The sequence below is a fragment of the Prinia subflava genome, chromosome 4, assembly GCF_021018805.1.
Source record: "Prinia subflava isolate CZ2003 ecotype Zambia chromosome 4, Cam_Psub_1.2, whole genome shotgun sequence".
NCBI classification, from domain to species: Eukaryota; Metazoa; Chordata; class Aves; order Passeriformes; family Cisticolidae; genus Prinia; species Prinia subflava.
In genome coordinates, this window is record NC_086250.1 from 25,826,302 (window position 1) to 25,848,914 (window position 22,613).

General features: G+C 42.8%; 4 protein-coding genes and 1 long non-coding RNA gene across 8 annotated transcripts; 2 read left to right on the forward strand and 3 right to left on the reverse strand.

Annotated features, from left to right (window-relative positions):
* Positions 1-986: 986 nt before the first annotated feature.
* On the reverse strand, positions 987-9,403 carry LOC134550001 (uncharacterized). 4 transcript variants are annotated; one of them, XR_010080228.1, is made up of 5 exons: positions 8,786-9,403; positions 8,179-8,254; positions 6,239-6,286; positions 4,667-4,881; positions 987-2,831 (listed from the first exon to the last, which is right to left on the reverse strand). It is a non-coding gene; the product is annotated as an uncharacterized LOC134550001 (long non-coding RNA). The 4 variants fall into 4 exon arrangements; XR_010080227.1 differs by having other exon boundaries at positions 8,179-8,257; XR_010080229.1 differs by lacking the exon at positions 8,786-9,403 and adding an exon at positions 8,739-8,754 and having other exon boundaries at positions 8,179-8,257.
* Positions 9,404-9,751: 348 nt separating this feature from the next.
* On the reverse strand, positions 9,752-10,516 carry LOC134549983 (histone H2A-IV). Its single transcript, XM_063396171.1, has one exon. It carries the CDS (start codon positions 10,416-10,418, stop codon positions 10,029-10,031), a length of 390 nt encoding a protein of 129 aa, XP_063252241.1. The 5' UTR covers positions 10,419-10,516; the 3' UTR covers positions 9,752-10,028.
* A 137-nt stretch (positions 10,517-10,653) lies between these two features.
* Positions 10,654-11,260, forward strand: LOC134549987 (histone H2B 8). The gene has a single exon (XM_063396175.1). It carries the CDS (start codon positions 10,777-10,779, stop codon positions 11,155-11,157), a length of 381 nt encoding a protein of 126 aa, XP_063252245.1. The 5' UTR covers positions 10,654-10,776; the 3' UTR covers positions 11,158-11,260.
* Positions 11,261-21,136: 9,876 nt separating this feature from the next.
* Positions 21,137-21,939, forward strand: LOC134549999 (histone H4). Its single transcript, XM_063396189.1, has one exon. The coding sequence runs from the start codon at positions 21,562-21,564 to the stop codon at positions 21,871-21,873; it is 312 nt and encodes a 103-aa protein (XP_063252259.1). The 5' UTR covers positions 21,137-21,561; the 3' UTR covers positions 21,874-21,939.
* LOC134549992 (histone H2B 7) lies at positions 21,940-22,537 on the reverse strand. Its single transcript, XM_063396181.1, has one exon. It carries the CDS (start codon positions 22,532-22,534, stop codon positions 22,154-22,156), a length of 381 nt encoding a protein of 126 aa, XP_063252251.1. The 5' UTR covers positions 22,535-22,537; the 3' UTR covers positions 21,940-22,153.
* Positions 22,538-22,613: the final 76 nt, after the last annotated feature.

The window sequence follows — 22,613 nt, forward strand, 5'->3', positions numbered from 1 at the left end:
AACCTGTTGTGGCAGCTCAAAAAGCAGAAAAGGCCTGGGCTCTGTGTTGAGCCCTGCTCAGCAATAACAGAAACATCACTGTTATCAAGTTATCAACCCTGTGCTCAGCACAAGTTCTAAACATAACCCCATACAAACCACTGCGAAGAAAATTAACTCCAACCCAGCCAAAACCAACACATTTAGAATTGTTGTCTTTGCACAGTATTCATCAGTACACTTACTCAAGGGAAAAACCCCAAATATTTATGTGCAGTCTTTTCCCTGCCATCACCACATTTATGGGTTACAATAAAGAAGTCAGTAAAATTTCAGCATAACTATAAAACATATTCTTCCCTGCTTCTTACTGCTCTCAGTATTTGATATCACACATCTTTTCCTTGGCAGTGGTGAGTGTGGCTTTCTCTCTATATATATTCAGATGACCTTTCTTGGTCTCTTCAGGACTCCTGTAAAAATTATTTTTCGCTTTTCATGTGGCACATTTGGGTTTATTTAGGTTATTTTTGGCACATCTTCTCTATACCTTTGCTTTAATTTCACCTCAAATGTATAGGTGCTAATTGCAGATTATTCAATTAAACAATTTAATTTTATTTATGACATTTAATGAGAATGCTTATCTGGGCTTGCAAAATGCCCGGTTCATCTCCTTCTCCCAGTGTTAACTGGTATTTTGTCAAAAAGTTGCAGTCTTTGAGAATCCCTTTCTTGATGCTTTTTAGTCCACTAGATCTCTTTATGTGGTGCTTATTGTGTAGTAAGTATTTTTTCCATTAAATTTAGCCTTTGCTTACTTGTCATATTTTCTCGATCTTCTCTGTATTAGATAATAAATAATTTTAACATAATCAAGTTTTTATCATTATCCAGGGTCCGTTACTTCTTAAGTATTCTTAAGACAAACTCCTATGAAGAACTACACCAGGTATCAGTGTTTTTTCTTCCTCAGCAATACCTTAGCTTCAAAGGAATAAACCCCACAGATTATTTAGAGTAAAATTTTATTGTGGTAAATTTTACATAGAATCATTGTAGATATGACAGCAATATACAAGTTCATAGAATAGATTCATGCATTACAGTGTGCTTGAGGAAATATTCTTTATTTCCTCTCATTTGTGGAAATATTCTGTATTCCATGGTTTTTGAAGTAATGCTTACCCAAATTTATCTTTTCCACACCAAGTAGCTAATATTCTTGTTCTAATTTTATCATACTTTTATTGTGTGTTACTTTTCTAACATCTGTGGGTATAAAGTAACAGTGTGTATATTACTGAAGTATTAGGACACTTCTAAAGATAGACAAAATTAAACCAAAAGGAAGACCAAACAACCCGTTTACAGGAACTCAAGCCTTTAAATGTTATGGCAAAGAAAAAAAGGAGTTCTAACAATCTGAATTCACTGAATTCTGAAATAACACTGAATTTCCTACATGATATCTTTTATTTTATGGCCAGTTTCATGTTTAATGGCCAATGTTCATCCTTTGCTCCTAGTGGTTCATCTACATGGATTATTTTTTTAATCAAAACCAACAAGTGAGTATAGGGACTACAAATTATCCATCTATCTATCCATCTGTATTTTTCTGTTAAGTAAGACGATAGGAGAAGAGCAAGGGCAAAGGCTTTTCCTGATCAGGCAGCATCAGCTGGAGAGGCCCTGAGCTATGTCTGTGGTGTGGGCAGGTAGTCAGGGCACACTGCAGGGCAGGAACGGGTTGCGTGATGGCAGGAATGAGTGAGAGAATGACTCCACTTCTTTGCTCACTCTAGGAGGGTCAGCAGATTTTAGCACTTCTCTTCCCCTCTGTATCTGCTTTCAATCTCTCACCCTGACATTCTTCTCAACACTCCTGTCCTTCCCAAAAGACAGCCTGGAGGAGGCTGTTGAAATAATGTGATTTTCAAATTTGTTTTCTCTTTAATGATCTGCTTTCCTTTTCAAGAAAGCTGTTAGCTGAGCTGAAGGAGTTACTGATCTCTCAGTGGATCTGCCAGCACATGTAATTTCACATCCTTAGGAGAATGAATATTAATTTCGAAAGTCTCAGTGGTATATTTTTAAAATCAGCTAAAAGCATCCTGATGGAAATAGTGAAAATTGGAGATAGATTTGGTTCATCTCCTAAAGCAAAAGCTTATGATAGTGCTACTTTATTTAGATTAAATATTTATGAGGGAAAGGAATATTTTTTTTCATCATCTCCCTAGGGAGATGAGCATCCCAGACACTGTCATATGAAATGTACAGCCCAGCTAAAAATAGAGATGGATTGTTGCCAAGAGTGATGATCAACATGACTAGGCATTACAGAAGTTGTCTAATTCCACGAAGAGGAAAAGAGAATATTTTTCAAAGTTGCATCACAAGCAAAATTAAGGCTTTGTGCGGCCTACTGACATGGAGACTCCAAGCTGTCAATCCCTGCACAGCCCACGATCCAAGATACCTAAGACAGGCTTGTCAGCATGGGCAGTGCTTATCCCCACACAATAAAGGAGAATCACACCTTTGGCACCTCAATATGCACCTAAATTACTGCCAGACTCTCTGAAGTTTGGTCATCTCGGTCCCAATTTTCATTCTTATTCACCTGGACTAATGTGATGACCCTGGGCCAGGGACTGACTGCCCCTGTGGGTCTGTCTGCCCCAGGGCACGGCAGGATTCCTTCCTGGCAGTGCGTCTGCCTCGAGGCTGGACCTGCAACAGCGCGCTCAAGGCCAGAGCAGGGACACTTAAGAGCTGCAGTCCTCCAGGTGGAAGTGGGACACCAGCATGGATCACCGAGGCTCCTGTCCAGTCACAGTCCATCCCTGACAGAGCATTAAAAAAATCGCATTAAAATAATATATGTACTTTTTACCTATGGTGCTTAAAGTGTTCCCTCTTTATGCATGGATGTATTTACGCAGAAATCCTCAGTAGTTCTTGCTGGTTATCCCCAAATTCAGAGACACAGACAGGGGACAACTTAGGGTCGAAATTAACAAACAAAAACCCCAAAACAAGACCACACAGGAGAAAGAAAGTTACCAAGTCATTTACAAGGTATTAACATTTTTTCACCCTTCTTCATTTTTCCGTGTAAGCATAGTAATTAAATATTAATCTTATTAACACTATCTGCTGCTGCTTCTATTCTGTATGAAAAACTTGTGGCTACCAGGTCCTTCAGCAATTAGCAGTCTACCCACACACACACACACACACACACACACACAGGATTAGAAACTAATGGGATCTTCACTGCCTATAGACATGTGGATTTGGACTTCTGGATTATAATGATTTGGGTGACCAAGTGGCAAATCCAACCCTCCTTTTGGTGAGGAACAAAATAAATCTTTGTTTTCCTGATATGCAACAGAGAACTTGCCATGACCTGTATAGCATAAACATCTTGGGCTCTCTGTCTCTAAGTGGTTTGGGTGTCATTAAATAACAGTAGACTTCAAATTTTTCATTTATTTAATTTTTTTGAACCATAGTTTTCAATTTCACTGCCTGTCCTCCCCTTGTACCTGATTCCTAACTCACTCTTCAGAACTCTTACCACCATTTTCCACTTTTACTGCACCTTCCAGTAGTTTGATGCTAATAAAAAAAATCTTCCCACATTTGAAAACCACAAATAAATAAACATGTTCAATGCTCAGAAGCACTACAAGGGAAATTAATTGAATGTCTAGAATCATCATCAGAAGAACATAGAATAAAACAGGATTTTGTATCTTTGTACCATTGTAGCATTGTGTGAAATAGTTCCACCCAGTACAGTGTGCACATTTCTGACCTCTAAATAAATAAACCATTGCAAGAGGTAAAGAAATTTCTGATAAAAGTGATAAAGGTGATTTCAAGCTTAAAATGGCTTTTCTACTAAGCACACTTTCAGAACAATGACCACTATTGATTGAAGATGTTCTTGCTTACCTTTACTACTTAGAAGGTCAGTGGTTAAATCTATCAAACTTAGTGAAGTCTGATCTAATCATAAAATTAGTTACAACCAAAAGGTTACTGATATCAGAAATGCTGTCTAAATTTCAAAGGCAGTTTTCTTAAATAAATGGATCCTTATTCCATAGGCTTTTTTCAAACCAGAGAGACGAAAGATGATGAAAGAAGAAATTGGTGCCACCCCTCTCCTCACAGAAATCAATTCTGGACTACACAGCTGCTTGCACAAGTCCTAACACTGGTGGTAAATAGTTCCTAAACTGATCCATTTAATTACAAGGATCAAGTTTTGCTTTCCATAGGATAAAAACAAACAAACCAACCATACAAATCCCATCCCCAAAAAACACCAGTCCCAAACAAAAAACTCACTCTACCCTTCCACCCACACACACATCCCCGACAAAACACAAAGCCAACAAAAAAAATATTTGCACTCAAAAAAGCTCCTATTTGAGTGCTTAATCACTGCTTTTTCCCTGGGTTTCCAAGTTGCTAGCATCCTGGTTTGTACTGGTATTCTCACGATTCTCTCAGAAACTACTATTGAAAGCCATAGAGGAATCCCATGACAGGAAAAACGGGTAGCTTCTACAGAGAGAGGACTTGTTTTCTATTTGAAAGCCCTCCCTACACAAGAAAAGATGTATCATTTGTATGCAGAGTGTAGAGGCCTGAAACAATCAACCTCTCAAAGATGTGATACACAGAGGTGCCTCCTGGAGAGGAAAGGATGTTTGCGTGTGCCTCGTTACAGTGGCGAGGCCGTTTCTGTACCGCGCAGCCATGCATCGCTTTCTAGGACACAACGGACAACGGCAGGGGAGGCGTGTAATGATCACGGGCTCCTGAGAGAAGTATTTTGTCATGTAGGATGGTCCACTGCTCTCTCAGCTTTGAAGCCTGCAGAACCAAAAGAATATTTTTCTAAGCAAGCTGGAACATCTCAAGTGCTCCTTGGGTTGTTTTGGTTTTGTAGAGGGTTGTTTAGGGTTTCATTTGTTGTTTTTGTTTGGCTGTTGGGGTTTTTTTTCCCCTTAGCCTAGGCAGCAGCCACAGTATAAAAATAAACGACAGTCAAAAATCACAAACAAGCAGTTGGTAAGAGGAACACTACAAGCATGCAAACCACACGCTGGTTGTAAGAGCAGTCAGAGCGAGATGCTCGCGGCGTCGTCCAGCAGATTAATCTTCTCTGACTGCGGATTAAGGAAAGGAAAATGACTCGGGAGCGCGGGTGGTGGGGGACGGAAAGCGGTGGTAGGGAAGGGAACCACAGCGAGACAGAGGAAGGCCGGGGGAGGGAGAAGAAGAAGGAGAGAGAGAGGGAGGGAGCTCTTTCCCGGGCAGGATTGGTTGGAAATTGCTGCAGCCCAGGCGGGTGGTGCCTCGGGCCCCGCTCCCCGCCGGGCTATGGAGCCAGGCGCGTTACGGCCTGGCGGGGAATGCTCCCGGGCCATGGAGCCTCCCCCTCGCTCCGCTGGGCCACGGGAATGACAGGGATGGCACAAAGGGAAAGACACACAAGGGTTTAGCTACGGTTCATGGCAATCCGCTTTTTTGTTTGTATCAGACACGCTCAAAGCATTTTTTGTGACCCGCAAACAAACGCAGTTTTCTGCTGCGTTTCCATAGCTGTAGAAGCTGCAATTGGCTTCCACTTTCACATAAATTACCTGAGCGTCAACATCAATGCCTTCAAAACTGAATGGAGACAAGCGAATTTCTTACCTGTTTATCAAAGTCTAAACTGATCTTGTGCTATGTATTTTAGAGAAATAAACAGTAACTTTTTATTTTAAAAGTACTTCTGGTGTCTAAGCAGATCTGGCTTTAAGTGTTTAAGAAAAATAAATTACTAATGGTATTATTCAAATTCTTTAGTATAGAATAACACCATAACTCTAAGATGTTTCAACTGTATTTTTTTCTGGTATGCTATGTAAGGTCGCAGAAAGATACTAAAGAAAATAAAAATTTGAGTGAAAGAATTTGAGAGTAATTCAATAAAAGGTCTGTAAAAGCTTAACCTTTGCCTAGACTATGTGATGCAAATTTTCATTTAAGTTTTACAAGGAAGAGCCTGGAGCATCGTGGGGATAGAACTAGTAAATTCAAGTCACATTTGGTCTAGGTAAATACTCTAGCTTGCCTACGTTATTGATAAAATTTCTAACCTAAAGCGAATTCTCATGAAACAACAATGAAAAAAAAGAAATTAAAATCACATCTTCCTCTAAGACTTTGGAAGGCTGCTTACTACCAAGAAAGTTGGAACAGTATTTCTCTCCTATCCTCAATCAGGTCACTAGAGAAAAATCAAGCATAGATAGTAGTTTTATAAAACAGACTAAAAACTCAAACAAAAAAAACCCTCAAAACCAAACCAGCAAAAACACTAAACCAAAACAACATGAATAAGATTTTTGGAAGGAAATGAATATCCAAAATTTTTTTTTTTTTTTTTTTTTTTTTTTTTTTTTTTTTTTTTTTTTTTTCATTCTATGGTTACTAAGACAAAGCCTAATAGCAATGTTCTTTTATAACGTCACTTTTTTAAAAACTTGATTCTCGGCAGCCTTCAGAATTTTTCTGCAACTGAGCATAGTTTGATTTTGGTTTTGTTTGGGGGTTGTTTTGTTGTTGTTGTTTTTTAATATTTTCTTGCACATTATCTCTCTTGGATTTATAGATAAACAAAAAGTGATCTTAGGAGGAAGCATTCTGAGAGACTGCACTGCCTATGCTATGGTTAGTACTTTACAGCATAGGGATATATTTTGTGTGGACTTCAACGTTCAAAAGTAAATTAGGGTCACATGATATTAAATTTTTATTTCATGACCAAAAGCACCTGTGATGTCCTTAAATCTAAAGCCTTCTTCCTTTTTGAGAATTTAGGTTGGCTGGAGAGATGAAATTAAATTTGGGAAAGGAAATTCCACATCTGCAAGAAAATAAAATATTGTGTTTTCTAAAAACCACCACTTTTAACTCTCATTTGTCTCATACTTAAAGAAGTCATATAATACATTTCTCTCTTCAATGTCAATATATAAAATCCTTTTATTTAACTGTGGTACGCAGACAGAGAATGTGTTCATTTACAATAAACAGTTACTCAAGGTAAAAGGACATACTGCCTCTCTACATTTAATTGTGAATGACTGGTCAGGAGAAACACGGATATGCAGCAATTGTACAAAAACGTTCCAGGCATAATATAGCTGAAGAAAAAGAGGATTTAAAATACAGAATTCATCAATTCTCCTGTACAAACAAAAATATACTTAAACCTATCATGAAAATCCTGTTGGTGGTATAGAGAAGGCAACAATATTTAAAAATCTCTATATAAGGAAACTGAGCTCATTACATCAGCTGTCTTAAGGAGGAAACATGGCTAGAAAGGAAGAGAATGAAATTGTGAACTTAATGAATTACAATACCGAACTTAACGAGTTTTTAGTGAGGAACATAATAGAAAAACAAACCAAACACTAGATTGCAATCTACCTATATATTATTTGAAAACTGTTAAAATACGTGTTTTCAAATGATTTTTGAAACATCAGCAAGGGAGAAAATAAGAAAAAAAAAAAGCAACAAAACCAAAACAAGCAATTTCCAAGAGAAGCAGAAATTAAGTGCTGAAGTGCCTGAGAAAAAAGTATGAACATTACTCTTCAGAAGAAATGTTCTCTCCTCACACCGTGTTTTCAAGGGCAAAAATGAAACCCGGGAGGCCTCTGCTTCAGGATTTTCGAGTGGCCCAATCAGAACCTTGTACAAATCAATTACCTTCTCCAGGCCCACGTAATCTCGTCCTTCTCTACTAAATATACACCAATAGAAGGTTATTTTGCCAAATATGCAAATTACAGCAAAATTGAGATTATGAAACAACCGAAAAAAAATCCTGAAATGTTTTAAACCTAATTCTAGCCTCAAATTTCAGAATGGTTACTAATAAAGTCCTACAGCTACTGCTGTTTCAAAGTCCAGCTCTGAATGGTAGATGATTAATATCTAATGCAAATTCTTGTAGCAGAACAGAAATTATCTTCAAAAGGAGAAAAAAATAAGTCCTCTGCCTATTTAGGGAAAGAAAAGGAAAATAAAAGGTAAATAAAAGCCAAAATAACAAACAAACAAACAAGGAAAAGAACTCATCCTGAAAATTTTTTAAGAATCATATACCGCTTAGAAACAGACCGGCGACTCTCATCTTGTTTCCAAGCCAGATTTCAGCCAGGCACTCCCACGTTATCTCCCTCTGCTTGAAAAACATTTCCCATTAACACAACGCCCCAGTGACTCACTCACCGCCTCATGAGGCGGAATAGCAAGGAAAAAAAAAAGAAAGAGAGAGAAAGAGAGAGCGAGAAAGAGAGAGAAAGAGAGAGAAAGAGAGAGAAAGAGAGAGAGAGAGAGAGAGAGAGAGAAAGAGAAAGAGAGAGAGAGAGAAAGAGAGAGAAAGAGAGAGAGAGAGAGAGAAAGAGAGAAAGAGAGAAAGAGAGAAAGAGAGAAAGAGAGAAAGAGAGAAAGAGAATATAATAAAGGGGAAAAAAAAAAAAAACCGGGTTTTCCTCGCCTTAGTTCTCAAGGGACGGTTTTAAAGAACAAAGAAAACACCCTCCCCAGCCCTTAGGCAGCCTCATTCGGAGGCTCCACGCGTTGCAGTCCTGCCTTCCCTTCGGGCAGTTTCTTCTTCCGTATAAAACATTACTGAGCGAAAAACAAACTAAAGTGTCATTTACCTACATCTGTTCTAACAAAGGAGGGAACGCGGCCCCCCAAAATTAACCTGTTCAGAGGAGAGGAGAGAGGAGCTGTCGCTGTCTCCCATCACTGCGGCCACCACGAGGCACCAATGGCCTGGAAGCTCCTCCCTGTAAATCCCGGTCCCTCGTATGTTGTCGTGATTTACAAGCCCCTGACAACCCAAGAAGAGGGCTGCAGTGCCTGGCGTTTCCAAAGACCACAACTTTCATATCACCGCGGCCATGCTCCCCTTCTCAGGGTGCAAGGGGTTCCTACAGTTAAGCAGGCCCAGGCAGTCGTAGGGACCAAGGGCCCCAAAAACCACAACTAAGGCTACCAAATCCAAAAAAGTGGTACCGAAGAGCTCAGCGAAGCCAAAGGCAACAGGAGACCACACTGTATAAATAAAGGAAACTGCTAGAAAAACGCCAAGAGCACTTTTAAACACCACCCATTCTGCCAGGATCAATGAGAAAGAATGAAAACATCATTCCAAGGCCGGACTAGTACATCATGACTCCCTTCCCCATGTATATGTGACTTTCCCTAGTGCTTCTGCATGAACTCACACCCGAGCCAGTTCTGCAACCAACATCACCATCACCCATCACTCAATTCAGAACACCTTTTAGAAATCCTTCTAAACTGCACTCCAGGGAAGTACTTACGGTTTTCTCACTATTCCATGACAGCTCTAAATTGCAAATAAGGAAAAAAAAGCAGAGAAAGCAGCAAACCGCAGCAACCACTATGCACAAGGCAGTGGGATCCTCCTCACAGCCGCAGCGCAGGCACAGCCACGGCGCGCAGGGAGGGGGGCCCCGATCCCCCGCCGCTCGACAGCCCCGCGCTCCAGCCCCATTGGCCGCCGGCGGCCCCGAGCCCGCCCCGTCCTTCCTCGCCTGGGGCGAGCGGCGTCTCACCCCCGCGGAACCCACCGGGAGGGAGGCAGCGAGCGCACCCTTGCACAGTTCGCATCTCTTAAACCATACTGCGGTGACCGAGTGAGTTAGTTGCAACCGCTACCTTTTATTTTTTTTTCAAAAGGGAAAACTGACGCATTCTTACATAAGTACTATGACTTTCAAGGTTAAGAAAATAGGCAGAAAGCTACAGATCAGGAAAGTAGACTCTAGAGACATAACATTTTGGACGCTTCTCCGGAAGATTTCAAGTTTCTGGGTATATTAACATAGCATGTATTCCAAAGGTCAAGCGTTCCGGCTCTTTCTAGGAAGATGTGGGTGGCTCTGAAAAGAGCCTTTAGGTTGTTTGTCGGAAGATATTTACTTGGCTTTAGCCTTGTGGCTGTCGGTCTTCTTGGGCAGCAACACGGCCTGGATGTTGGGCAGCACGCCGCCCTGCGCGATCGTCACCTTGCCCAGCAGCTTGTTGAGCTCCTCGTCGTTGCGGATGGCGAGCTGCAGGTGGCGGGGGATGATGCGCGTCTTCTTGTTGTCGCGGGCGGCGTTGCCCGCCAGCTCCAGGATCTCGGCCGTCAGGTACTCCAGCACGGCCGCCAGGTACACGGGCGCGCCGGCGCCCACGCGCTCCGCGTAGTTGCCCTTGCGCAGCAGGCGGTGCACGCGGCCCACGGGGAACTGCAGCCCGGCCCGCGACGAGCGCGACTTGGCCTTGGCACGCGCCTTCCCGCCCTGCTTCCCGCGCCCGGACATGGCTCAGAATGCAAAGGAATGGAGCCAAGCAAGTCAAAAAGCTACGTAACTTTAAATTTGGCGCAGTAAGAATAAATGTACCTAAACCTTTAACTCTCCCTTTTTATACCTTCCTGTAGAGGTTGGCTTGGACTTCTGATTGGTAGAGGCAAGGATTGTGAACTTACCCAATGGGAATGCAGATGAGGAAGTTGACCAATGGAAGACGCAGAGTGTTTGACGTCACGGAGCCGATTTCTCCAATAGACAAGGACAGTGTTGAGTCATCTTATTTGCATACCGTCCCTATAAATACGGGGGACTGCGCTTCGGTCACACCGTTGCTCCTGCGGTAACCAGGTGGTGGTAGACCCGTAAAATGCCGGAACCGGCTAAATCCGCTCCCGCTCCCAAGAAAGGCTCCAAGAAAGCTGTCACTAAGACCCAAAAAAAAGGTGACAAGAAGCGTAGAAAGACTAGGAAAGAAAGCTACTCCATCTACGTGTACAAGGTGCTGAAGCAGGTGCACCCCGACACGGGCATCTCGTCCAAGGCCATGGGCATCATGAACTCCTTCGTCAACGACATCTTCGAGCGCATCGCCGGCGAGGCGTCGCGCCTGGCGCACTACAACAAGCGCTCCACCATCACGTCGCGGGAGATCCAGACGGCCGTGCGCCTGCTGCTGCCCGGCGAGCTGGCCAAGCACGCCGTGTCCGAGGGCACCAAGGCGGTCACCAAGTACACCAGCTCCAAGTAGGGCGTCTCGGATCGTCACTTTAACCCAAAGGCTCTTTTAAGAGCCACCCACATACTCAGTAAAAGAGTCGATCACGCTGGTTTTTTTCGGTGAGTGGTACTTAGCATTTGGTACTGCTTTAGTCTCTAGGTTGGAATATGCTATTACAAAACCAGAAACATGTTAATCCTGTTAAAGTGTCCAGACATATTTGGGTCGTCTTGTGATAGTTGGTCCCACAGGTCGGTAAGAAGCATGTCTAGCTCCTAATGAGTTTTAGAGCTAATGAAGTTTTTTTTCGTTTTAGTGTGTTAATTCGTTCTAGTTATTCAAAGTGATGGTTTGTTGTCCCCTTTAAATATTAGATGCCATTCTGAAGTGACTTGGCCTTAAGCCAAAGTAGGTTGTTTACCCGGAAAACTAGGGATTAGTCTATAATAATCGAAAGACGAGGTTAAATGAAACCTATAGCGGCTAGCACAGGAGATGCATAATGGTATAGAGAACATCATAATTTTATTAGTCCTAGAGATTTCATAAGGAAGTGGTGTACTTAATGTCTCCGACGGAGTGGAACCGCGGCAGAATTAAGGAATACCTAAGTTGTAACAAAATAAAAAAGTATGAGTAAATATAAGAGACTCGGGGGGGGGGGCGGCCGGGGAAGGTGAATATGAGCGCTTTAATGAGCCTCAGGTAGCTTGGGATCCCCAGGGAAGACTGTATTTGGGTAAACGCCTTTTATAAGGGGGTTAAATCCTGGTTACGCAGGGTAGAGGCCACTAGAAAACTGCTGCAGAGACAGAGTAAAAATTCCGCGTCTGCTGGCGGGCTGCAGCTGTGGGAGCGCTCCGGGCCGTCGCCAGTCCCGCTCGGCAGCACGGTGCTGAGGGATAAGAGATAAGGGAGCACAGCTGCTACCCGGGAGAGAGGGAGGTGCGGAGCGGGAAGCGGCGGTGGTGGCTCCTGCCCGCCTCCTCCGCCCCCCTGAACGCGCGGGATTTTCAAACTCTGCCCCTGGTCCAATGGCAGCCGTCTCTTGGCGCTGGCCAATCACAGCGCGCTGGTGGCCATAAATAGCGGCCCCTGTGGCCGCTACTCCATCAGCGTCCTTTCGCTCGGCTGCGGGGGCTCCTTTGGGCGATGGCGCGCACAAAGCAGACGGCGCGGAAGTCGACGGGCGGGAAGGCGCCCCGCAAGCAGCTGGCCACCAAGGCTGCCCGCAAGAGCGCGCCGGCCACGGGCGGCGTCAAGAAGCCGCACCGCTACCGGCCCGGCACGGTGGCGCTGCGCGAGATCCGGCGCTACCAGAAGTCCACGGAGCTGCTGATCCGCAAGCTGCCCTTCCAGCGCCTGGTGCGCGAGATCGCGCAGGACTTCAAGACCGACCTGCGCTTCCAGAGCTCGGCCGTCATGGCGCTGCAGGAGGCCAGCGAGGCCTACCTGGTGGGGCTCTTCGAGGACACCAACCTGTGTGCCATCCACGCCAAGCGCGTCACCATCATGCCCAAAGACATCCAGCTGGCCCGCCGCATCCGCGGTGAGCGTGCCTAAGCTGTTGGCAAACAAACCTCAGATCATTAAAAACCCAAAGGCTCTTTTAAGAGCCGCCACAACATCGCTGAAGAGCTGTAAATTTCTGGTTACTGGTGGGAAGTGATGGGTGTAGCTTATGGTCAGTCGGACTTCTCTTGTCACGTAAGTACCAAACAGAACGTGTAAATAGTAATTCGTAGGGATTTGGCTCTGTCTTTCACAAAACTGCAGTGCAGATACTTTTTAAAAGTGATTTCGCTGATCCAAGTTTACTTTTGGGGTGAAAAGGTGCTTTCTATATATTTTATCCCTACATCATTTAGGTATTTAAGAAACATAGTCTTAACTGTTCTGGAGGGGAAGATACCCACTTAAGTGGGTTTTATCTGTTAGCATGCATCTTTAAATCATTTGTTCATTTTGTTTAAATTCGTAAAAGAAACTTCTGTAGAATCCCATTTTCATGATTAGAGACGTACACTAAGTGCCTCCTGTGTTTTGTAAATTTTGTCTTTACTGTGTGTCCCTCATTAAATTTCACTGTTTTTCAATTTACTGCTTTATTCTGCCCGCAGCAATGTATCTTCCCCCCCCTCGCTGCCCCCTTTGTTTTTGGGAGGGCTCACGGGACTCGCTATGTTTCTGAAGGCGCAAAACTTCTTTCCCGCCTTCCCTGGAAGAACTCTCCGTCCGTAGTTTTCTCAGTGCTTTATCACTTCTGGTCGTGGGTGACGTCCCGCTGGCCTTTTCAGCCCATCTCAAGCATTGTTTATTCTCAAGATGTTTTTTCCAGTAGTGGGAGGGGGTGTATGTGGAATGTAGCGTGGAAGCAAGGATGTTTTCTGAGTCCTTTTTCCAAGTGGTGTGCTCCTTGCTGGCGTCTTGTCTAGGACCACACGCGTGACAACTTTAATAGTTAGAGATTTTAGGTTGCATCAATTTTCTCTGTCGTTATTGAGGCCCTTAAAAAGAATTGATGAAGTTACCACAGACGAAGTGCTTTCCAAGAAGTATGTGTGCTTGAAAACTTAGCAAGTCTAGAATCATTTTTAAACGGATCCTCTTCCCTATTTGTGTTCAGTGATTTTCGTGAACCTACCTGGAAAACGGATTTCTCCCTGACTGTAAATTCAGTCACACACACACCCCTTGCTCTCCTGGTAAGTATATCTGGAGTTGCCTGAAAAATGTACATTTCTAAAATTATTTCGGACTTTATGTCACCTTTATATATATTAATAGAACACGTAATTTCATTGCTTGAGGAGCTTGCTGTTCCATTGAATTATTGGAAAATATGTCCCTTTGGCTTTTCGATGCTACAAATAAGTACTCGCGGTTTTAAGAAGCAGTTGGATTGAGTTAGACACAGCCTTCATTTAAACTAGGAAATAAGGCGCCACTGAGGAGTGTTTAGAGGAAATATTTCTCCTGGAAAGCCTAAGATTTGCAAGACGCTTGGTTTACTCTTAACTGCTGATAGCCTCATTTTAGGAATATTTTTCTCTGTGTCAGAAACCTGGACTCTGCAGCAAAATCTGACCAATCAACTGCCTCGACACCATTTTCTTTCCTCTGCTTTTCTCACTTTCAGCCATTTTCTGTTTCTGAACCTCGGAGGGTTAAAAGGGAGGGGGAAAGGCGTCAGGAGTAATGCTTTCGGAATTAAGAAGTCTCTGCTGTGATTTATTCATCCCCCGGATTTGTTCACTGACATGAGACCTGTGTTTTTCTGAACAGGTTTGGTTTTGGGTTTTTGTTGTTTTTTGTTTTTTTTCCTTCCTGTAGATTACCACCGGCATTGCAAAAATTAGTTTTAGGGAAAGCTAACTCATTTCATTTTACTGAGATGGCCAAAGATATGTTTACCAGGATCTGTTTGCATATGCTTATAAAAAAAAAATAAATCAAGTAAAATATATTTTTCTAATAGTTTGTGTAGAAGACATTTGATATATTTTATATAAGGTATTGGTCAGAGTAGTTACATTTCAGCTAAGTGTAGCATCAGACATGATTTTTTTTTTCCACGTTCAAGAAACAAATAATTTTTGAGCAGTGAGACAGGGAAACAGGTTTTCTATGCCTTAATCTCTTGTCATTTATCTCTAGGCTTTTGAAAACCTCATCCTGTTTTACTAAATTAAATATTATTTGGATTCATTCACTGAGTTGCATACTCGAATTGTAAAAAACCACTAACACTTCACCAGCTAAGAAAGAAAGATGTGCAATGCTTTTCATTTTTTCAGGGGTCATATAAACTATAAATTATAATTCCTGAGTCTGAAGTAGTTTTGGGGTGTAATACACAGCAACCGGGTGTCGTGTAGACACAGGTGACTTAGTGCAAGATTCCCTAAGTCCAAGTGAGAAAAAAAGTGGAGGTTCCTCTGGTGCCAGCAAGCTTCAGCTGCATTTCTTTGCTTTTTTCAGGGGAGCCTGAGATAAAAGAATGCTGCCAAGTCAAAGCCAGATGTGAGCAAGACTTCTGTGCTGAGCAGCCGAGGATTGGCTTGTGAGTTGCTGTTGCTAATCAAAGTGCTTTTGCAGGTGATTTTAGATGCTCAGCAAGATATTTGGCTAAAAGTGTTCCTGGTCCTTTGGCCATTTTCCATGGATGAACTGGCTCAAATTAAAATCGTGGCTTGGAAGAATGTTCTTATCAGTCCGATGGGTAAAATAGAGCATAGCTACTGGCATCCTGGTGAAATGCTTCATTTCATACAAATACATAAAAGGTCATATGTCAGCATCTTTCTAGAATAAAAGTATTTGAATCGGTCCTATTTGACAGCTATTAACTTCTGAAAAAATCTGAACAGATATATATCCGTATGAAAGGAGGGTTCTCATTTGAATTAACTATTGTTATGTAAGTATTTTGTAAAGGTGGTTGCAAGCCAGTATGCAATGATAGGTCCTAAACTTGTTTTGATTTGCAAGTCCCTCTTGTGGACTTCTTCACAATCCGAATCACCTCTTGGTTACAGCCTTCAGTAACCACCAACAGTGAAGTTTGGACTTAGCCAACTGCAGCCCTGCTGCAGGCCTGGCCAGTACTGCCCTGCTGCATCATTGCCTCTCTCTTTACTCTCCCAAGTCACATTGCATCTTCAAGCTGGGTATCAGCCTGTTTCAGATTGTAGATGTGCAAACAACATTGCTACAACAGTATGAACATTTATTAAGAATTTATACTGTGTTTTAGAAAGTGCTTTGTCAGCTACTGGCCACAAACACAGGGTCGGACCCTAGGATCCTGCTCATTAATGCACTTTTCCAAGTGAAGGTTTCCAATTTGTCTTTTATTAGTTCTCAGGTTACAGCTTGAGCTGGGTGGATTTATACAGTGACCAATACACCAAAAATAAACTTTCTATCGCATACAGGCCAGCCGACACTGAACTCCTAAGCCCATCAGTTGCTTCTGGTCAGTTGTCTCTTCTGTTGGTTTTTCTTTGTGGGTTTATTTTTCACCTGACATTACCTCAATTCTTGGAGTTGTTTCCTTGGTCCTTCCTAACCCTTTTTGTTCTGCTTTGGGCTAGTTGTATGCTAGCAGCATTAGCTTTTAACAAAACCTTTTATTTTGGTCAGCTCTTGTGGCCTAATGCTACACCCACTCCAGCCACTAATGCTAAAGTACTTAATACATGACGAGAATATGGAGAATACAGTGAATGAAAATTTCCTGTATAATACTGTGAAGTAACACAAGATGGAAAGCTCTGTTCTCTGTGGAGCTGTTAGGGCAATACCAGGGTTTAGTAATAAAAAGAAACAAACAAAAGGAACATTAATATATGATGTAAAAATAATGCAAACCGAGTTTGAATTAAATCCATTTGTACATAAAAAATGTAAACCCTTCTGGCTGGGGACATCAGCCCCAGTCTGTGATGACTGATAGAGATCAGAGAAACAAATCCTGCAGCTCCAGGGATTCTGGGGTGGCAAAAGACATGCCCCAACCTTTCTCACTCCACACTGTTTTCATCTGTGCCACCCATGGGGCCTTGCATCTCAGTCTAAAGGTGCTTTTAGGTTTGGCTTCAGGTTCAAAGAGCCCCAAAGTTTAGAGCTCCAGGGGCACTGGTGCCACCAATGACATGCCAAGGCGAGTATGGCATTGCCCCAACACTGCTTTCTCCACAACTTTCTCTTCCAGGCCATCCATGGTGCTGGGCACCTCAGCCCCAGCCTGCTCTTAGGGTAAGGTGTCAGAGTCACACCTACAGGGACACTGGGGCAGCAAAGAGCAGGTCAAGGACAAATGTGGCCCTACCCCAACACTGTTCCCTCCTTGCCTTTCTCATCTGGCTCACCTGTCGTGCTTTCTCAAGTTTACATGCATTGGCAATGTTCAGTTCCATATCTGCTTCCCCATCCTTCATGTTCTTTTACCCTTAAGCACTGTGAGGTTTTGCTAGTCCATTAATGTGAAGATGCTTTTCTAGTGGGCTTGATCACTTTGTCTTTACATATCAGCCAAGTCTGCACTCTGCTATGCTGTTATCTGTTCTCGCGTAGAGGTTAAATGTAGTTAATATATTAATAAACCTGTTCATATATTGTCTGTGTCCTTATTGCTTCTCTCTCTACATTTTATTCTTGCTCATCACTATCTATTTCTGAAGATCTTCCATTTCATTGCATGCTGTCCTCATGGCATGAATATTTGACATATTTATGAGTATCCCCTTTCTCTCTGCATTTGGATTTTTTTATGCTATCCCAAGCATGTTACTGATCCATCAGGATGGATCAATAAAGCTATACAAAACTTTGGCCTGTAAGATGTTCAACTTGTGATGCCATCAATAGGAAAGTAATTGATCCAGAGGGCACATAGTATACTTTTCCATAAGTGTTCCATATAATCTCATGGGTTTTAAGGCAGTATGCCAATTTTGTAATGAACATAAAGATCGGGAGCCTCAGGCATGATGTAAGAAGCATGACAAAAAAAAAAACAAACAACAAAAAAGGCACATAAATGAAAAAAAACAAAACAAGTGTTTCTGAGACATAGGCTTTTCAGGAACAGCCAAAAGTCAAATGTAAATCTTTGTGTGTTTTAGATGCCAGACCAATGAGGTCTGAACATTTCCTGAATTATTTAAGTCTACTGGTAGTATATGAAAAACAGGTAAGATCTCCACTGCACCAATGCAATGATAAGCAGCAGTTGAAAAATTCTGAATGCTTTGCTGCAGTCAACTAGTTCTGTCAGAGTCATTGTCATACTGAGATTGAGGAACTTCTAAGCAACAAACAGCCAGCTGCAATTCAAGTTACATTGTGAAACAGAACATCAAGGAAGGGTTTCTTCCCCTCCTTTTTCCTAAATGAAGTATGCTGTTGCCTGCTGAAATTGAATATTATTTTCCTTATTTGGGCCAATTTTGCTCTTCCCATCAGTTCTCTCAGGCAGACTCATCTGACAGGTTGTTGTTGGTTTTTAATAGGAAAAAGGAGCATGTTTGGAAAAAATTAAGATCATTACATGGATATAGACTAGTCCACTTCCAGGGGAGATGTATTTAAAAGTCTAAGAGTGATAACTATGCAGACACAAAAGAAAAATGGAGGGGTTGCCAACCTTTGTCACTCTCAGGCTCCTTTAGTATTCTCAGTCTAGGCCCATATAACACAGAAATTTTTCCAGAACAGAGGTATCACTCCACCTTTGCATCCAATGCTTGAAAACTGTAACAGAGTCAGCAGCATTTCCAGGCCAGTCCTTGCTGTTTTGCTGGTTGCTTAGGTAGGTGCATGCCGAGTTTGAATTCACCTTACAGCAGCAGCATGAGTGTAGCCTACACAGAAATAAAATGAAAATACTGAATACATGCTGTGAGGACTGAATTACAATTGTTATATGTGTGTGTATGCATGTGTACATGCAGTCATTATACTTTTTCAAAGATCTGTAACTGGGATTTTTAAATGGGAAGAATAGGAAGTTCTTAACATCCTGATAAAATTTATCTTATTCAATGGCCCTGAAATGCATGGCTCTAAGACTACATTAGAGGTATTTCCTAATACATAGTATTTTACAAGCACCTGTATATGTTGTATTTTAAGAACACTTTCAAGTACTAAAACTTTTTATCCTCAAGAATTTAGGGAGTGGGGCTGGTTTGGTTTTTAAACACATTATAAATAATGTTCAAAAGTTACTTTTTATCTTCAATTTAACTAAAAGTACAGTATGAAGTTCACACTTATCCACCCAGCTGTCTCAGGATAGGTTCAGAACTCAACTATACAGGAGACACCCTCACTCCTGTCCTCAGAAACACAAAGCAGGGCTCCCAGAGCCTCCCTGAGACCCTCCATGAGCCTCCACCGGGTATTTACTGTTGCAAAAGGGCTGGTATTCTACTCCTCCTTCTCTTGGATGTCTTTCCACAACTCTTTCATTTATCAAATCAGTGCTAATGATGTTTTTATTTAACATTCTGGTTTTGGAGTTGCTGATTGCTTTTGCTGTTTAAGTGTAAGAGGCTCTTGTGACTGGAGGTGTCACACACGTGCTGATGGATCACTCACTTTCCCACAGAAGACCCCAGTTTAAATTCAGGAGTCAAACAGAAGGTTGGCTGGTGGTGCTTATAGGAAGGTGACCAACCAGGAAAGCCAAGACAGCCTCATGTTAGGGAAGAATAAAAAACAAATGCACTGTGATACATCCATAGATGCTGGAGTCACAATTCTGAAACAGGCAGTTTCCTAAATTATAAGATAGAATCTATCAGTAAATTTACATCTTCATAAAAGAAGGGTGAAGAGTTTTGAACAAAATTGTCTGCTGCAGAGTGAAATAGAAAAGAGCTAAAAGATGATAACCACAGACATTAAAACAAGCAAGCAAACAAACAAATGAACCCCAGAAAAACCAACCAAACCCAGAATTTTTTCCATATGTTCCAGTGTTCGGAAACAGTAATTTGGATAAATCTGTCTATCTTAGAAAAAGACAGCAAATTCCTTTTTGAATATGCATCTACTACACTTTTGAGGGGATAAGTGAGATCTCCTCAAAATCTTTCTTTACCTAAAGGTAAAGAAAAAGAGAAATTTCTTATCCTAAAATGTGTGAGTCAATAAGAAAGAAGGATGCTGGGGTATGAGGGTATTGTTACAGCAGCACTTTCCTTTTCTTCTCTTTTTCAAAGAAATTACACAAAATTATGCCAGTGAAAATGTTTCATAATGCTATGAGTTCTCAGAATATGAAGACTAAATGAAAATAAAACAAAAACCACACCAAAATAAAATCCCTAGAAGGTGCTTTGGGAAAATCTTTTTTCACAGTTCTTGAAGACTTATTTATGTTTCTGTCAATATTCCTCTAGTAGCTGTAAAGATTTTTTTATTATTATTACCCAAAATCAATAGAAATTTATGAAAATTTTTGCTGTTAAAAATTAGAAAGGGAAATTACCAAGCGACCGCAAATGTTTTTGATTGTGAAATTCAGTTTAATGCCAATATAAATCAGCATAAATCAGCATCTGTGTCAGGAAGGAAAAATTTAGTATTTTATGCAATTCTGCATTAATCCAGGAAACTTAGTAGTACTAGAAAATTGACCTGTATTTTAGTGTTTATGGTTAAAAAATTGAGCAGCATTCCTGTTTTAAATGGCTCATGTTTTAGCAAGGAGATTACCCAAACATTATATGAGAAACTTGAAACAGTCTCTAATTTTCTTTACGGTCTGGACCAAGAACAAGTCTCCTACTTCCCTAGTAGGAAGCATTCCCAGAAAAATGTTGCTTCTTCCTTACGGTCTTTTATTATTCTCTAGGCTCTCACATCTCCTAGAAATGGTCAAAAATACTCTAGATAGGTAAAGGTATGACAGATATGTTCATGTTAGCACGTGTGCACTTGTGTTTCCAGGAAAACAACCAAACAAAAAAAGCCCAGTAAAACAAACATAGGCTATAGAACTGTTCACGCTTTAATCCTCGGTAAATAGAAACGACATTACATTAAAAACGAAAAGAAAAGAAAAGAAAAGAAAAGAAAAGAAAAGAAAAGAAAAGAAAAGAAAAGAAAAGAAAAGAAAAGAAAAGAAAAGAAAAGAAAAGAAAAGAAAAGAAAAGAAAAGAAAAGAAAAGAAAAGAAAAGAAAAGAAAAGGAAAAGAAAAGAGGTAAAAATCCCCTAGGCATGGCATGGCTTGAGCGTTTCCTTCCTCTCCTATTTTAAACAAAAAGAACTTAGTAACAGAAAGAAGATGTAGGTCGCAGAGGACAAGGTTCACAATGATTATATACATATTCCCGAGGAAGGTGTCTATGCAGGCAAATGCTTACAACCAAAAAATTAAAAAGGAACACTTGAAGCGTCCAAAACAACAGCAGAAGCCGGGATGGGCGAGCAGAGACCAGCGGAGGGGCGGGGCGGGAGCTCCGGGCGGGGGCCCGCATTGGTAGGATTTTGCCGCAGACCCGCGGGCAGCGGGAAAGGAACGGGAAGGAGGTGCCGGAAAAGGGTGCCGCAGTCCCGGCTCCTGCTACAGGCGGAGACTCAGTGCTCATGAGGAACTGTCACCGCGCAGGAGGGCGCGGCCGGAGCGGGACCGGACGCGAAAGCCGCAAAGAGAGGCGCGGACTGAGGGGGGGGGGCGAGCCCGGCCCCGCTCGGGAGAGGCGGAGCCGCCGCGCGCGTCCCAGAGACACGGCCGGGAAAGCGCCTCGGCAGCGTCTCGCGGCCGAGCCCGTGCGGGGGGAGAGGAGAGGCCGCTGGGCGGGGACAGGGCGCGAGACTCCGCCTGCTGCAGAAGTCCTCAACCAGGTCGGCTCCAGAGAAATAAAGGGCCACCGGGGGCGGTTGATGGCGTGGACAGGACAGCAGCAGATAGAGGCGCGATGTCTGGCCGGGGCAAGGGCGGCAAGGGGCTCGGCAAGGGCGGCGCCAAGCGCCACCGTAAAGTGCTGCGCGACAACATCCAGGGCATCACCAAGCCGGCCATTCGCCGTCTGGCTCGGCGCGGTGGCGTCAAGCGCATCTCGGGGCTCATCTACGAGGAGACGCGCGGCGTGCTCAAGGTGTTCCTGGAGAACGTGATTCGCGACGCCGTCACCTACACGGAGCACGCCAAGAGGAAGACGGTTACGGCCATGGACGTGGTCTACGCGCTCAAGCGCCAGGGTCGCACCCTCTACGGCTTCGGCGGCTAAAGCCTTGCGCTCCCTCCCACCGGCCCATCGCCACCAAAACCCAAAGGCTCTTTTAAGAGCCACATACAGGTTTCACAACTAGAGCTTGTAATTGCTAAAGTACAAAGAACAAGTAACCTGAAAAGTTACACAGTATTTTGTAGCTACAAGAGTGTAGTTCTCATTTTGCATTGCATAATCCACATGAAAAAAAAACCCGCATCGTATTTGCAATCACAGCTCTATCAGGAATGTGGGGTGGCTCTTAAAAGAGCCGTTTGGTTTATAATATTAAATCATTTTACTTGGAGCTGGTGTACTTGGTGACCGCCTTGGTGCCCTCGGACACGGCGTGCTTGGCCAGCTCGCCGGGCAGCAGCAGGCGCACGGCCGTCTGGATCTCCCGCGACGTGATGGTGGAGCGCTTGTTGTAGTGCGCCAGGCGCGACGCCTCGCCGGCGATGCGCTCGAAGATGTCGTTGACGAAGGAGTTCATGATGCTCATGGCCTTGGACGAGATGCCCGTGTCGGGGTGCACCTGCTTCAGCACCTTGTACACGTAGATGGAGTAGCTCTCCTTCCTTGCTCTCTTGCGCTTCTTGTCACCTTTCTTTTGAGTCTTAGTGACCGCTTTCTTAGAGCCTTTCTTCGGTGCTGGAGCAGATTTAGCCGGCTCAGGCATTCTTAACGTTTCCCTTCAAAGGTCTTCACTGTGTCACAGCAATATCGAAAATGGCGTCTGCACCCCAGTTATAAGGGCG